Below are 17,131 nucleotides of genomic sequence, written 5' to 3'. Positions count from 1 at the left end.
AGCTATGAGAGAGGCGCGTCCAAGAGCTGGGCTGGGAAACTGCCCACACAGGCGGCCATTTTGGATGCGGGCACGAGATGTGAAAAAAAAACACGTTGAAAAAAAGCATTTATTTTCAGGAAAAAGTGCTTGCGAGCCTTCTAAAAGTATTTCACTTGTGCTTTGTTTTATTATTCAGTTATATCTTACTGTGTGCTAACAGAAAGGTGGAGGTGCCCTATTCAAATATGGCGACCCGGAAGCGTCACTTCCGGTCAGCCGGATCTTAGCTTCTGCTTTTTGAGATATTTTTGAATGCGATGGAAATAGAGACATTTTGGAGTTTTATTATTCATATATCCGGTTAAACACTGGAATTTCCAGCAAGTGGGGGTACCTCTGGATGCTGCACTAACCACCCCACACACATTGTAAGGTAACTGTGATATGGTAACATTGTATTTTACTTTATTGATTTATTTATGGAGAAATACAGCACATTTTATACAATTAAATAATATTATACATTTGTTATTATATATAATATATATTCCCTGATTATATCAGACATGGTGAGCATGTGAGCTTTTTAATCATGGGCACTTATAAAAGATGCAGGCTGAAGGGTTGCATAACAAATGAACTAATTATATGATTTGGAATACATTAGTTTAAATCAATTTCCAATGTAATAACAGCCGCCCAACTCATTAGTTTAAAGGAACACTGCAAGTGTCATAACCACTAAAATGTGCTGTAGTTGTTATGGTGTCAGGAGTGCCCCCCTTCCCCCTAATGTAATCAATCAAAACGTTTAGTAAAGGCTGTCTTTTTAATACCTGCCGTAAGAAACCCCCTATCTCCTCTTCTCCCTTAGGAAAGCGCTCTTTACTGAGCATAGCTGAAAATCTAAGCCGATGTGCTAGCCCTACTAGGCTCTTACTTCCAGCTGTCAGCCTCGGCCCAGTGGACGTCAAGTCAGGATTCAAATAGTTTGACTACTTGCGTTTAGGGGTTCACAAAGTCACTCCTGGCACTAATATCGCTTTAGAATTACAAATAAGTACATAATACCCAAGGACTCTCACTTCCAGGTGTCCGCCTGGCTTACCCAAATTCAGGAGTCAAACTGTTAGCAGTTTGACTACTTACTTTGGGGGTGGGTGGACAAGGCCCCTCCCGGCACCAAGACTACTCCATCATTACAAATAAATACAAAGTACTCAAGGTAAAAAAAAAAAAAAAAAACCTGAAGACCATCAAGTCTATATCTGTGGGTGATCCAAAAGAAGCAAAACACAAATCCCATTAGAAGTCAATTTTTATTCTGGGAAACAAACAAACAAACTGGGAAAAACCCTTCTTGACTCCAAAATGATAGTAGATATCTCTCTGGATCAACAGACTGCTACCTCCTACATTAAAGGGAGACTGTAGGCACCCAGACCGCTTCATCTCAATAAAACAGTTTGGGTGCCATGCCACTGTAGTTGAAAACATTGGCATTCTGCATAACGGCGATGTTTTCATTGCTGGGTTTGAGTGCCTCCGTGACTGTCACTCAGAATGCAACTAAAGACGCCTCTAAGGGAAATATCTGAGTAAAATGCTGTTATTTTTTATCAGATGGCTTCATAGAGCATGCATACGCACTAGCCTCTAAAATGCTTTCCTATGGGATCGATCTTAATGATCTCAGTTAAGGAAGCGTGCCAGAATGACTGAGGCTGGTACTGCAAGGAGAAAATACATGTAAAAGTTATTTTTATTTTCTCTCTGCAGGTGGGGGCTGCTCACCTAAACGTCAACACATGCTGTAGCATGTGTTCCTTTAATATTTGTACCCTGTAATATTCAGTTGTTGTTTTTTTTTATTTATTTATTTTAAATCCAGATTCTTCTTTAAAACAGTGGTTCTTAAAGGACCATTTAGTGCAGTGGTCCTGTTATTTTAACCCTTCAATGTAAAAAGTTTTGTACGAACTGCAAAATTTCCACTGCAGGGTTAAGTACGCCTCTAGTGGCTGTCTTCTTGAGGACATCCAGTATCAGTGAAAATCCCATTAAGTTAATGCTTTCTTATGGGTAAGATGCGCTTGCCGTGCATGTGCTTGCGCATTATGTGTCTTCCCCCACAGGATGACGTTGGAGGAGGCAGAGTGCTGATCAAACAGCAAGGGAGATCGGCACTGGAAACGGGTAATTTAAAAGGTTTTTAGCCCTTTATGCGAAGGGTGTGGCTGCTGGGGAGGGGGAGATCAGAGGGGACTACAGTGTTAGGAATACAGCTTTGTATTCCTAACACTTTAGTATCCCTTTAAATGCTCCTTAAAGCAGTATTTGATTGGAAGAGCGTGAAATGCATTGGCTTGGAGCAGATCATAGAAGAAGTCAGCAGGTATGCTGGCATCTTCGAGGGTGGAACAGGTGGCCTCAGCAGAGGAGTCCCAGTGCTGGAAACAAGGTAAGTAATTAGTCTTTAACTATTGTCCCAAAAAAACAAAACTATTGTTATTTTTGGGACTATAAGTTCCATTAAACTTTTTTTTGATCGGAATGCAAGCTAGGTACCCAACAGTAACTTGTGCTTATTAGAAATCCGTCATCCTGGCATGCATCTTCTTTAAGAAGCATTGGATTGGTAGAGTGCAGTGATTGCTGTGCATGCACTGTAGGACCCTTATTCTTTCCTAAGAGAACGATAGAAAGATTGGACCAAGATCATCGTAGCTGATCTCCTCAAGGGTGGATAAGCCACCAGGAGTCCAGGCTCTCAAATTATACTATATTTAGCTACTGCATTTAGTTATTCAGTAATTTTAACTCAATAAATGAAAACCCTATGGTTAAAAATACATGTATTTATTTTTTACCAAGCTGTACAGATGCTATGCCTGGCCGCTCTGCCATGCAAGCTCAAAATCCACTTACATACATTTCTCTCTAAGATTCATCTTAACATTGATTGTAAAGTGCAGATCAGGACATATTTTACAAATCCTGTGACTCTTTATTTTGTAGTTTGTTGCAGGGGAACATATTTTGGTGTTGAGGCCTACTATTCCATATGCATCCCATTCTCCCATTGTCTTAGTTCAGAATCCATGTGCCTCACACTACACAAACAATACAGTCCGTATCTATCAAAGCAATCACTCTCTAAGGGACAATTTTTCAGCATTTGTACACCCTGTCATTTATAGAAAATAACAACTCAAAAGACACGGTGTAATAAATATCAAAAAAATTAAATAAAACGGGCAGCAACACACATATATAAGCGACTAGATCTGAGTGTAGGCTCACGAAATAAAATGCATGTGCGCACCTAAATAAACTGAAAAAGTAAACAGAAATGTTTATACCAATATAAATATATTTATTATTAGATGATTAATAAAAAGATAGCCAAATAACTCTACAATTAGTAAAATTGATATAATATATGGTATATAGTAGAATATAGCTATCTAGAAATATAAAAAATCATACAGTAATATAGACATGAGAAAATAAATAGCATAAACATAAAACAGTTCAGTAGAAGTACCTAGCCTCGGTGGGGGCCCCCACCGAGGTGTATACCGGAGGAATAAGTGGGAGCAGGACGGAATCCGACGTGTAGGGAGAATAATGCTGAACCGCGGTCGGAATCTTCTAAAAAGACCGCGGTAAGTAGAGAAGGCACTCCAGCAGGGAACGTGTTGCACCACGGTCGGTGCCTTCAAAAAAGACCGCGGTGTACGAAGACCGGCCGGCAGCAGAGCACGCTTCAAGTGAATACTCACGGAGATTCCTGCACCCGACCTCTTCCTGCAACGGCTGATCAAGGTGTCGAGTTTAGCAGCTGTGGCTCATCGACGCGTTTCGTCCCGCCCACGGGACTTTCTCAAGATGAAGGAACAGCCACAGTTCAAACTTTATATACACCCACCAATTAACCAATAAATACAAAGTAAATGAAAAAAATGAATAAAGATGAAATAGAAATAGCAACTAAAATAATCAACAAAGCTACCCATAGAGCACACAGAGGAAAAGGGTGACTCCCTGAGACATCCATGTACCTACATAAATTTTTAAAAAACATAAAGGACCAAAATGTACCAATAAACATCTATAGTAAAGAGCCCCTGTAACTTAAGGGGACAGATGCTGATCATGTACATAAATGACAGTTAGCTTCAAGAGTGGTCTAGAATCATCGATATCAATAGTATGTAATATATCTCATGATATTTATACAAAAAGATATCTGTACCAAACCAAAAACCAACATAGAAAAAATGCAAATATAAGCAAACCAAAACGAACCAAATGGATTTGGAACGCGATCTATAATCGTAGGTGCTTATGGTAGGTACCCCCTAATATTTACACAGAACCATCTAATCAGGACCCACAAACGAAAACCACAGAGCCAGCATAAAGGTATATGAATGTGAATAAATGTGAAATACAAAAGGAAAAACCAATAAAAGTAAAGCCCTTAAAATAGATCTAACTCCTCATTCAGGCCGTTGGGTGTCATGGTATTCAACCTAAAGATCCACATGGATTCGCATTTGATAAGTTCCCTCTTCCTCTTGGCCAAATCTTGGAATGGGGGAATATGTGTTAGGCCCAATAACCTGATGCCAGAAGGATTATTATCATGGAAAGTAGAGAAGTGTCGAGCTACTGAAGATTTGCAGTTGTTACGAATTATAGCTGTTCTGTGTTCACGGAACCTACATTTCAAGGGTCTTATTGTTTGGCCCACATACTGCCGATCACAGGGACAGATTAACAAGTATACCACAAAGGAGGTGTTACAACTGATATCTGATTGAACGAAAAAATATTCAGAGCTATTAAACGGGCTAAAACTTGAGATAGAATGCCAAATATAGCCACATGTCAGGCATTTGGTGTGACCACAACGTTTACTTGTGAGGCCCTTATTTGTCAGTGTCGTTTTCCTCTCTTTGTGGCACGGCAATTTGGAGGGTGCTAGAATGTTCTTCAAGCTCGGTGCTTTCCTGAATGTAACTCTTGGTGAATCCGAGATGCAAAAGGATAGCCAAGGATCTTTCCTCAGAATGGGCCAGTACTTATGAAGGATCTCAATGATGTCATCATACGCTTTACTAAAAGAAGTTGTAAAGATAGGTGTAGTACCCTTACCAACTTCCTTAGTGCTGATGTTAAACTTAGCTGTCTTGTATTTCAGGACTTGAACATTGTCCAAAAATTGGAGAATCATATAGTGCTCCTCTGTGTGTAGTTTCTGCTCGTGATAAGTCCTTGCGGGGGATTGCCTTGAGCTGGGAAGATCCAAAACTTGATTCCCAAGGGTGGGGGTATCACCATAGTTAAGCCCCTTCAGATAAGCATTCAAAATCTTATATGGTGGATAGGACTTTTCAACGAAGCGTTGACATAGAACAAAGGATTCTCTTTCATAATCAGACAGAAACGTACAGTTCCGTTTGATTCTAATGAATTGTCCCAGAGGGATGTTGTGGATCCATGTGGGATGATGACAGCTGTTAGCGTGTAAGTAACCGTTTACATCCACACTCTTTTGGAAAGTTTTGGTGATAATTCTACTCCCAAGCCCTGTAAGAGTTAAGTCTAAAAAATCGATTGTGGACCTGTGTTTCTTGTGCGTGAAGGAAAGACCCCATCTGTTGTTGTTAATATAGGTCATGAAGTTGTCTATATCTTTCCAGTCACCCCTCCAGACAATTAAAATATCATCGATGAATCTTCGATATAGGGCGAGCCGCTCCATCCAGTATGGTTCCGCAAAGATCATTTCTTGTTCCCAATGGCCCATAAACAAGTTCGCGTAGGAGGGAGCGAAACTCGCCCCCATCGCAGTACCCTTCTTCTGTATAAAGAACTTTCCATTAAATTCAAAATAATTGTGTTTCAACATAAATTCCGTAAAACTGATAATGAACTGTGATTGTTTCTCTGGGAGGAGTGGATCTGCTCCTAGATAAAGGGAGAGGGCTTTTAGGCCCAAAGTGTGGTCAATGTTTGAATAGAGGGCTGCTACGTCTATCGTCAGCCAACAATAGTGCTCAGACCATTCAATCTCCTTAACTAGGGACAACACATGTCCTGTATCTTTCACAAAGGATGGCAGATGGGGAACGTATCTTTGCAGATGGAAATCCACCCATTTGGAGATAGGAGAGATCAATGAGTTTATACCCGATATAATGGGGCGGCCTGGGGGGTTGGTAAGGGACTTGTGCACTTTAGGCAGATGGTAAAAAATGGGAACCTCTCCTTGTGCTGACAGAAAAAAGCTCCTTTCTTTTTTATCGATAGCCCCACACAGTGAGGCTGCTTCTATGAGGTCTCTCAGTTCGCCCTTGAAACGCAAAGTGGGATCACTTCCCAGTACCTCATAGTAATCCCTATTTTCGAGTATTCGCTCTGATTCCTTCAGATAAGCAGTTCTATCCAACAAAACAATCCCCCCTCCCTTGTCCGCCCCTTTAATAATGAGGTTATTATTAGTTTTCAAACTGGTAATAGCTGCTAGTTCAGCTTTATCCAAATTACTGCAAACTCGATCTTTTTTCTTTTGAAGATTCTTACAAAGAATTCTTAGATCGTTCAAGACCAGATCATAGAACATTTGGATGTATGGACCTTTATCTATCTGGGGATAGTACATAGAGGGGGGTTTTAGGCCAGATGGGATAATGGCCTCTATAATGTTTGATGTATCCTCATATTGACTTGATGGCACTTCCTGTTCGTCCAGAAGAGAAATTAGATTGTAGAAGACAATTTTATCTTGTGGGGTATTGAAGGCTTTAGGGCAAACCTCCACGCCTTTAGAATCTCTGATATTAAAGGATCTTACTACAGTCAGTTTCCTGACAAAGTAGTTAAGATCTTTAAACAGATCAATAATACTAGGTAGTCTGTCTGGGGCATATTTCAGTCCTTTATTAAGCAGCGAGATTTCTCCTGCATTGAGAGTATGGGAGGATAGATTGAACAGACCTCTCAAAGACATCTCATTTTGGCTGGGCTGTTCCTTCCTTCCTCTTGTTCCCCTATGGGAGCCCCCCTCTTTTTGTACATGTTTCTGAACATAGGGAAGGTTCTCTCCCCTTTGGTTTGAGGGGGGGCCAACTCTAAAAAATGATCACGTGTATTGGGACCATTGCTCCCATAAGGGAGACTTTGCTTAGGTTTCGCACCTAGATCAGGAACCTGCTCGACTCCCCTTCCGGACCCCTCCTCCCTAGTATTGAAAGATCGACTATTTCTGCCCAACACAGTATAATTAGGGTTGGGTGATTCGCCTTTATTCCGAGAAGATGTAGAGCGATGACTCCTCCTATAATCAAACTTAGTCCCAGTGGAGGTAGATGCACTCAGGTCATTTTTAACTGTATCAGCATAGGACCTATATTTCTGTCTCTGGATCCCTTTGGAAGGGGAATATGAACGATGGGGGCTGGAGCGCTTTGCTGATGGCAAGGGCTGATTCTTGATACTGGGGGTATGCCTAGAATTGTGTTTTCTCTGCCAGTTTCTTATCTGCCCATTTTGGTAATCAAGCTTATCCCTTAGGAATTTTTTACTTTTACGTTCAGTGAGATCTTTCTCAAAATTAATCAGTCTGCGATTAGTATCTTCGTCTAATTTTGAGACAGCAGTAGGCTGTTGCTGGGTAGAACTGATCTTATCCTGAAGGTCATTTATTTTCTTTTCAGTAATAGCCAGCCTCGACTCCCTGTATCTGATAAGAATGTCTATCAGTATAAATGAACAAGAATCAAGGGCGTTCAACCACTCCTGTTCTAAAGGGGTATTATCGTTAAAAAATGGTTGCTTGTCAAATCTTAAACCCCTAGGGATAAATTTATTTTCTACATATTTCTTCAAAAGAACACTATCCCACCAATCCCTCATCTCAGTTTTGAGAGTTTTCTCTAATTCAAAGAAAAGCTTATGTATATTAACCTCAGTAATTGGGGCAGTTTCTATATTCTCTGCATCCCCTGTCATTACTGTGCTTGCTTTTGAGTAACCCGACGCCCTCCTCCAGGGCTGATTAGGTTGTCTCTGGCTCTTGCTTACCCCATTTACCAGATGCAAACCCATTGCACTACTTAGCTTCCCAGGAAAATGCTGTGCCATTCGAGTGTTGAAAATGAATATCAATAGGCCATAGCTATAAGCAAATGCTGTTTGAATTGGCACTCTCTTGAGTACAAGCTGCTTTCAGACTTTTGGGGGGGTCCACAACAGTGTAGCCATCAATTGACCCTGCTGTTGGTTAGTTAGGACCTGGATCCCTAGCAGAATCTTGGCTAAATGTTGAAAGATACTAAAGAGGCTCCTGCTACACCTTGGAGGGGTTGTGCAGTTAAGTGTTTAGGGACTGGTGGGTTCTGGGTTCTCCATGTCTTTTCTTGTCCCATTGAAATCTGCTGTGTGGCTAGCCCTGAGCAGTCGTGGCCCGGAATCACCTGTTGAGCCACCAAACATTGTGTTTACATCTCTGAGCAGAGCTTAGTACACAAAATATATTTTCATATTCACACAGCCCAGCACTCAACCTCATACATTTCCCTATATGGAGTTTTACTCCATTTCAATTTACATTTCCCTCCACCTTCATATTCAGAGAATGGGATTGCTATCTGGCCTGTTTGACGGCTTTGTTTTTGCTACAGGTGTCAGATGATGTCTGTTAGGGACTTGTTGTGTAGGTTTCATATGTATCCGTTTTCAGGAAAGTTACATTTTCCTTACTAGCTACGGTATATAAGAATGGTCTTTCGGGTTCCCTGGTCACCAGCAATTAAATCCCACTTTTGGGTCTACATGAAGGATCTATACCCATCTGTGTTCTCCTATATATCTAATTAGTTAATTTATTTATTTATTTATTTTTATGTCATCTCTTCTTTTTCTCATTTCTGCTTTCACTTCTGCCCAGTCTTCTACTTCTCCCTGCTACAAGCCCTAGTTACTTGTTTGCAACTTACGTCATTCTTGTGTGTCTTTTCTCAATCGCTTTTCATCAGACTATGTTTTATTATACGCTGCTGCCCGGCTCCATTAATATCGCGTAACACTCCTTACTGAATATCTTAGGTAATGTTGCCAGATTAGGTAACAATCATTGCAAGTTTGCATTAGCCGCTTCAGTGGTGTATAATGAATATCTCCTGATTCTGCTCATATGAACTGTATAACCTTTACTAAATTACACTAGACTAGTGCGAAGTCACCTCTTTCTGCTCCATTTAATATTGTTATCTTGTCCAGTATTATGCCTGTCTCTATCAAAAATCTTAAATGTAAGAAAAAAACCAAACACAAATATATTTATTTTAAACCTTACATAGTATTATAAATACGGGGGCATAACACGCCAGCATCATGTCTTTAGGAATAGACTGTACTGACTGCTAAATGTAGCAGTTGGTCTTTAAACCTTAAAGCGGCACTGTCATGAAAGGTTTACCGTAATATGACTCCCCCTAATGTATTGACTGCTTCATATAATAGAAATACATTACTCGGTGTAAAATATCAAGATCACGTCTCGCCGTACCTCCAATCCAATACTGCAATGTCTTCACCTTCGATGATGGTACTCTTCTACCTCCGGTCCGCCCACTCTTTTCTTTCAATTGCCCTTCTTTGGAGTGCCTCCACAAGCAGGGCAACCTCCTCTTTCATGCTAATACGCTGGCTTTATTGCCAACATCGCAGATTATCGGTTCTTTCATTTATTAGAGCCGATATTCAGCGTGCTTCTGATAATCAGGATCAGCCTTGTAATTTACTGATATTACAGATAATTTCCATTATCCCTTCCTGTGCTACCCCCGCATGCCAGTCTCAGCTTAAAGGGACACTGTAGGCACCCAGAAAACTTCAACTCATCGAAGTGGTCTGGATGCAATGTCCCATCACCCTAAACTCTGAACATGTTTTTATAAACTGCAATAATTACCTGCTAGGGTTAACTCCACTAGAGGGACTTCCGGGCCCGAAGGCCACTTTGGGTCTCCTAAATGATGCTGGACTTCCTCAGGCTATGTATGAGGACTTCCAGCATCATCAGAATCACCATAGGCAGGCATTGAATAAGGCATTAGGTCTCCCCCGCCGGCTGACATCAGGATCGTGTGCGGACTCGAGCCAGCACCGAGGGACATCGCTGCTGGACCCAGGTAAGTAACAGAAGGGGTTATTAACCCCTTCTGCACCATGAGTGGGGGTGGGGCTGGCTGAGCTGGTTGCCTGAGAGTGATAGGAGTGTGATGTAACAACATCATCTCCATGATCCCAGCATGTACTGGCTGTCTGAAAGTGATAGGAATGTGAATACTGTAAACATGTTTAGTCAATGCCAGATTTGTGTAGAAATTGTTGCTTTTTCAAAACTTTAAATGCACTGGTTATCTGCAATTTGCCCAAAAGGCAACCAATAACTGTATCAGCATCCGCCCTGGAAAAATGATGTTGGTCCATCCCTAATACCAACTTTCAAATTTTTTTCACAGTTTGGCCATTTTAACATGAAATTTTAAATTCAGTTTAATTTTATGGCATTCATACTTTTTAGTGAAAAGCCTCGATATATATACTTAGCAGAGCTATAAAAAAAAAAAAAACTCCTGTCTGTCTTGTCAGCAGCCTATGTTTGCACCATTTAAAAAAAAAAAAAAAATTAAAAAAAAATTCTTGAAAAGAAAAATTCTTTGTCATACTTATATAGATTTTTCGCCTCCATTCCCAGAGACACAATGAGAATTTCAGTTGTTTTAAATGCTTACAACTATTTTTATTTTGTCAAACGTGTTCTCCTTCTGTATATTCCTGCTTCAAATTAAGTCTATGTTTTGTTTTTTTACTCTGTTACCCCATCAGTGTCATGGCAGAGAGAAGCAATACCAGCTGGGTCCGGACTGTGTCTTCATTTTATGCCAGTCCTAAATCCTTTTTATCCAATGTTGCACCGGATGCTTTTTTGGATGAGCTCATACAAGATCTTACAAGTGAAACTATAAATGAGCAAACAAAGGTAAGATGTCCTATATTTCCTCTTATTTTTTTTTAATTGAAGTTTTGCAAAATGGGAATGAGATTTTCTACATTTCTTTAATGTGAATGCAGTTGCACCCGGCTAAAATATTGTCACATTGCCTTGCTGTGCATGTCTAGTAGTTATAGAGAACATGTGCTGTGCCTCCCGGAATGTAAGATAAAGATTTAATGTTTTATTAAACGACTTTAACCGCCTCTGTGAAGTTTAGTTGCTTAGTGATGATCTCATCAACGGAGGTTAAAAGTAGATCAATGCTAGATGAAAGCACTGGTCTTTGCTGCTGGATTGTACACCACCTATCTACAAAGATAATGTCGACATTGTATAAATAAAGGTCATGGCAAGAGGGCAAAATGCAGTGAAGATGTCCTTCATGCCCCTACGCAGTGATGAACTATTAACTGTCTCACACTGTATTCCAATCTCTCAACTAAGATGAGTGTACGTTTCCTACATGATTGGTGGTACTCTTAACAAAAAATAGGACATAAACTCAAAGGAACACGGCAGACACGTTGGGTACAAAATGCAGGCTAGGTGCAGTTAGCTATTGTTTTGGCGTTAAATTTTTTTTTATAAATAAAATTAAAATCTAAGTCCAAGCTCCATTTCCACTAATTATACATACCTAAGTAATACAGCTGTGATGGCTTGTCATGTAGCTGTATTATCCCAAGGTTTTGGGGGGTTATTTCAGCTGTAAAAGGCCTGCTGAAAGCTGTACACCCTAAATTCGCTTAAGTTGTCCAAAAAAAAATAAATGTTGAATTTATCTTTTGGCACATAGTAATTGATTCTATTTTGTATTATCATGTAAAATGTAATAAATGTGTTGTTTTTTGGGGGGTTATTCTATGGACCTATATTTTTTTTACTTGCCTCCACTGTTCACCCCACTAAACTCTTGGTTTGAGCCATCTAAAAACTGTCACTTCACTGTCACGCCAAACATACCTTTCTCCTATTGTTTCCTCCTATGTTTCTCTCTCAGAATCTGTTCTTGTTTTCTTTAAAACATAAGACAAAGTAGGAAATACTTTGTCTCATGTATTTTTCATACGCTTGACTTTCTTTGACCTAAGGAGGAGCTTAAGTCAGCTTAATTTCCTGTGTCAAAGGAAGCACTCGCCTTTCTCCTTGACACAGTAAATGGGGCTGAATTAAGCTCCTCCTTTGGTTAAAGAAAGTATTCACTGTGGATGCATGGAATGGCCTTCCAGCTGAAATGGTAGAGGTTAACAATGCATGGGATAGGCATAAGGCTATCCTAACTATAAGATAAGGCCAGGGACTAATGAAAGTATTTACAAAATTGGGCAGACTAGATGGGCCGAATGGTTCTTATCTGCCATCACATTCTATGTTTCTAAGTACTCACCCTTCTCCTTGATACAGGAAGTGGAGCTGACTTAAGCTCCTCATTGGGTCAAAGAAAGCCAAAATTGGGAAAAATAGTCCCTACTTAGTCTTTTTTTTTTTAATTTAATTTTTATTTTTTTTTAAGAAAAGTACCGTATATACTCGAGTATAAGCCGACCCGAATATAAGCCGAGGCCCCTAATTTTACCCCAAAAATCTGGGAAAACTTATTGACTCGAGTATAAGACTAGGGTGGGAAATGCAGCAGCTACTGGTAAATTTCTAAATAAAATTAGATCCTAAAAAAAATATATTAATTGAATATTTATTTACAGTGTGTGTATGAATGCAGTGTGTGTGTGTATGAGTGTAGCGTGTGTATGAGTGTAGCGTGTGTATGAGTGTAGCGTGTGTATGAGTGTAGCGTGTGTATGAGTGTAGCGTGTGTATGTGTGCAGCGTGTGTATGTGTGCAACGTGTGTATGTGTGTGTGTGTGTATAAATGCAGTGTGTGTGTGTTGCAGAACCTTGGTGGGGGGTGGGCAATTTCTTTTTTTTTTTATTATTATTTTAATATTTTTTTTAATTATTATTTTGTATTATTAATTTTTTATTTAATTTAATTATTTTATTATTATTATTATTTTTTTTTGTCCCCCCCTCCCTGCTTGATATATGGCAGGGAGGGGGGCTCTCCTTCCCTGGTGGTCCAGTGTCATTGGTAGTTCAGTGGGGGAGAGGGGGCTGGCAGAGCTGTAACTTACCTGTCCTGCAGCTCCTGTCAGCTCTCTCCTCCTCCGCGCCGTCCGTTCAGCTCTTCTGTCAGCTCACAGTGTAAGTCTCGCGTGAGCTGCACTATGACCCCGCGGCTCTCGCGAGACTTACACTGGGAGCTGACCGAGGTGCTGAACGGACGGCGCGGAGGAGAAGGGAGCTGACAGGAGCTGCAGGACAGGTAAGTTACAGCTCTGCCAGCCCCTACAGCCCCTGTCTGTATTATGGCAATGCAAATTGCCATAATACAGACTATTGACTCGAGTATAAGCCGAGTTGGGGTTTTTCAGCACAAAAAATGTGCTGAAAAACTCTGCTTATACTCGAGTATACACGGTAGATCAGAAATAAAGAAAAGAACAGCTTTTGAGCGAGGACGAGAAGAGGAAACAATAGGGCAATGGTACCGTATATACTCATGTATAAGTCGAGTGCAGTTTTTTTGACCAACAATTGTAAAATATACTATGACTCGTGGATAAGTCGAGAGTACGAGTTTCAAATGGAATTGTTTCCCTTCTGTTTGGTTACCGAACAGACTCTGTGTGGTCCCCCTTGTTAACATCTCGTAATCACTGACCACCCCTGTCTGTTAAGCGCAAACAAGCATTCATATATACAAACGCACGTGTTTGTCTCCCGAGCGCAGGCAGCGGTACATGATTGTAGACGGCATGGATATGAGTCGGCTATGCAAGTTCGCGAACCCCGTTGAAACTTGTACCCCTGCCCGTTCGACTTCCCGACCAGCTAGAAGAACGGCGTTCGAGAGTCGACATTGCCCCGCATTCAATGTACAAAATTCTATCAACACTAGAATAAGTTGACTCTGCGTTTTTAAAATGAAGTTTAGGACTAAAATTTCTCGACTTGTACACGAGTATATACGGTAAGTTCGGCATGACCGTCCGCTTTAAGTGTCATGTGAGATTGCTTATGAGATTTGTAATGACAATGCCAGCCAGTAATGTAAAAATCATTGAAACAATAGTAACTGCATCTAAAATGCAATGACTGAACATATGATATGGATGTGAATTGTAATAAGACTTGCTATTTTAATCTGAATTTTTATTGTCTCTGTTTTTATATTGCAGGTTTTAATGTTGAATCTCTTCTTGGAGTTTCCTAATCATCTGTGTCCAGATCAGAGTACAGGAGAAAATACCACAGAGCTACTACTGAATATTTTAAAACCCATGTTAAAGTCTGGAAAAAGTGTACCTTTTAGATGCCATCTTTTATTAGCAATTGAGACTGTTTTGATTACAACTGATAACTTTAATCTCACTTGCAAAGTAGCACAAGAGTTTGCATCTATGTTAATGCACATCACAGCGGACATAAATGACAGGAAGCAAGGAGCGGTCAACAGACAACTGCGTGTCACAGCTTGCGAGTGCCTGCGGGAATTGGAAAACTGCTATCCTGGATTTCTGTGTGACAGACTGGAAACACTGTATTATATGCATCAGCAAGAGATTACTTATATACATCAATCATACACCATTCTATACACTGTTGCTTTAAAGAATGCTGTGCAGGTGTTGGCACGGAGAGGTGGTCCAAACAATGGCATGCTAAAGGTGATACTGACTAGTAACAAATACTTTTTCTGGAGCGCCACGGAAAGGTCTAGAGTTCTCCAATCTACATCAGGAGAACAGGCTGTGTTACTTGCTCCCAATAGTGAAACAAAAGAAATTAAATCTGTTCTAGCACTTCTTTTAGAAGACTCATACCTTCTATCACCAATTTGCCAAAATACTCTGTTTTGGCAAATAACTCAAATAGTGTCTATGATCAGTTCAGTATCACCAGTGGTTTTTAAATCACAACTAGTCCGGTTATTTGGTACGATGGACATATCATTTTTTCACAGTATACTGCAAATGAAAGCCGTATTTACTGACAGTCTGTTCACTTCAGAAGATGAACACTTCCTTCTTAAAAGACTTGTGGGTATGACACAGCACCCACTTCTTAGCACAGCAGTGAAACTATTCTATTTAGACTGTTTGTTACATTTTCCAGAAAACAGACCTCTTAATTCAAATCCTGGGGAGAACTTGCCCGTTCTTCTAACTGTTCAAATGACTTCATCTTTGTTCCCTACTATTTTTAATGACGGCAGCACCATGCTTTGCAGACAGAATTTGCTAAGCATGGTTTATTTGGAAAATGAAGGGTGTCATTCGGAGACGGGCATTGGGTTTCTTTTCGAACATCTCATGTCACTTTATAGCATGGTACACAGGAATGGAAACTGTGAGATTACATCAACGTTTTTTCGAGCTTTCTATCTTTTTGTCCGCTATTTTAACAGCTGTGAAAAATATATGGAAAATCTGATAAAAGTCCTCCTAGAATTGTACAGGAGTCAGAGCTCCTTAGCTCCTTACTTTATCAATCTTATTAATGAGACTCAAATACTGCTTGAATTTCATTCTTGGCCGATCTCTTTGTCAAAAGCCTTGCAAAAGCTAATAGTTGATCTTCCTCTTGAAAAACAAAATGTGAAGTGCCTTGGTTGGCACCTGCAAGTTCTTGCAAGAGTTGCTCAGGAGAATACTATTCAGCAAAAAACGACTGTCTCCTTTCTGAAACGAGTGGCTGTGCAATCTGGAATATGTCAGAGAGGAGACTGGAAGGCCGGAAATGCTGTTTTGTCTGTGTGCAAGAACCTGCTTCAGCATCAGCACCTCGACTCTGTATTCATGCTTCTGGCTGATCTCCTGCAGTATCTAATGCACCATTTTGAGGATATTGACATCCAAGATCATGCTCGGTTATACTACATCCTTCTTACAAATGTCGCCAGTGATAAACTGACGAAAGTACTAACCATGTCACCAGTAAAGGGTAAGAGCAAAGCAAGGTCCTTGTCTTCTATCATGACAGAAAATGAGAATTTCTCCACTCTTCTGACCATTCACAATACTCCATGCACAGTGCTCCAGTTGTGTACGGTCCCCAAAGTTGCAAATGATTTTCCAATTTGTTCTGAAGCCTTAGTGTTGGATAACTCAACAAGTGACCATTTGCTTGAAGAATACAATAAACAATTGATTGAGCGGAGTTTTTTTCTTACAATGAAATACCATTTGTCCTTCAAAGGAGACATAGAGCCCAAAAACCACCAAGTCTTCTGTATTGCACTTGAGTTTGAGCAGGTAGATTCCTACTATGAACCTATAAGTGAAATTACCGTTCCGTGCCTCATACTTGATCGAGAACCTCCAGTTGTTACATTATATATAATACCTAAAGATCCTTACCCATCAGTCATACATGTAAATGCCACATATGATAATCAAGATGGACTCACGTACAATACATGTCTGGAACCGCTTCAGATCAAGTTTCCAGATATTTTTTTACCTTTGCCATTGCCATCGAGTTGTCCCGGAATTTCCCGTGCTCAGTTGTTCGACAAACTGTGGCTTACCCTACAGCCAGATGAATCAAACCAGTGCGAGGACAGCACTTTCTGCTACAACGTGCTACAAAAGTCTCTATATGATGTTGCACGGTCTTATTTTTCCAACTTTGTTGTGGTTTATAAAGGCGATGAATATAAAATTGGTTTGTTTTTACCTCCGCAGTTTCATATATTAATGCACATTAGGAGTGAAAAGGACATTGCAAAGTTCTCTATCAGGACTGATAACTGGAAATTGCTGCCTCTTTTGAATTCCCACTTGCTGAACGTCACATCACAGAAAGCTCTATGGAGCATTAAGAGTTGGTAACATTTTGCTTTTGACATCTTGTGTCTGACACATTTTTGCATATAGAGTTGCTGTTATATGTGCAAAGATTGTAAAATATATATATATATATATATATATATATATTTATTGTAGATTCCAATCACTGAATTCAGTAAGTTAATAGTTTGATGTACTGCAGTATTTTTCTAAAATAATAGTA

At 40.1% G+C, this 17,131-nt stretch overlaps 1 protein-coding gene across 1 annotated transcript; it reads left to right on the top strand.

Annotated features, from left to right (window-relative positions):
- Nucleotides 1-263: 263 nt before the first annotated feature.
- Nucleotides 264-17,031, top strand: AP5B1 (adaptor related protein complex 5 subunit beta 1). Its single transcript, XM_063436922.1, has 3 exons — nucleotides 264-415; nucleotides 10,888-11,041; nucleotides 14,296-17,031. The coding sequence occupies exons 2-3, from the start codon at nucleotides 10,892-10,894 to the stop codon at nucleotides 16,948-16,950; spliced, it is 2,805 nt and encodes a 934-aa protein (XP_063292992.1). The 5' UTR covers nucleotides 264-415; nucleotides 10,888-10,891; the 3' UTR covers nucleotides 16,951-17,031.
- The last annotated feature ends 100 nt before the right edge of the window (nucleotides 17,032-17,131 follow it).

Source organism: Pelobates fuscus, chromosome 11, assembly GCF_036172605.1.
Source record: "Pelobates fuscus isolate aPelFus1 chromosome 11, aPelFus1.pri, whole genome shotgun sequence".
Taxonomy (NCBI): Eukaryota; Metazoa; Chordata; class Amphibia; order Anura; family Pelobatidae; genus Pelobates; species Pelobates fuscus.
This window is presented reverse-complemented; position numbering and strand designations above follow the sequence as displayed.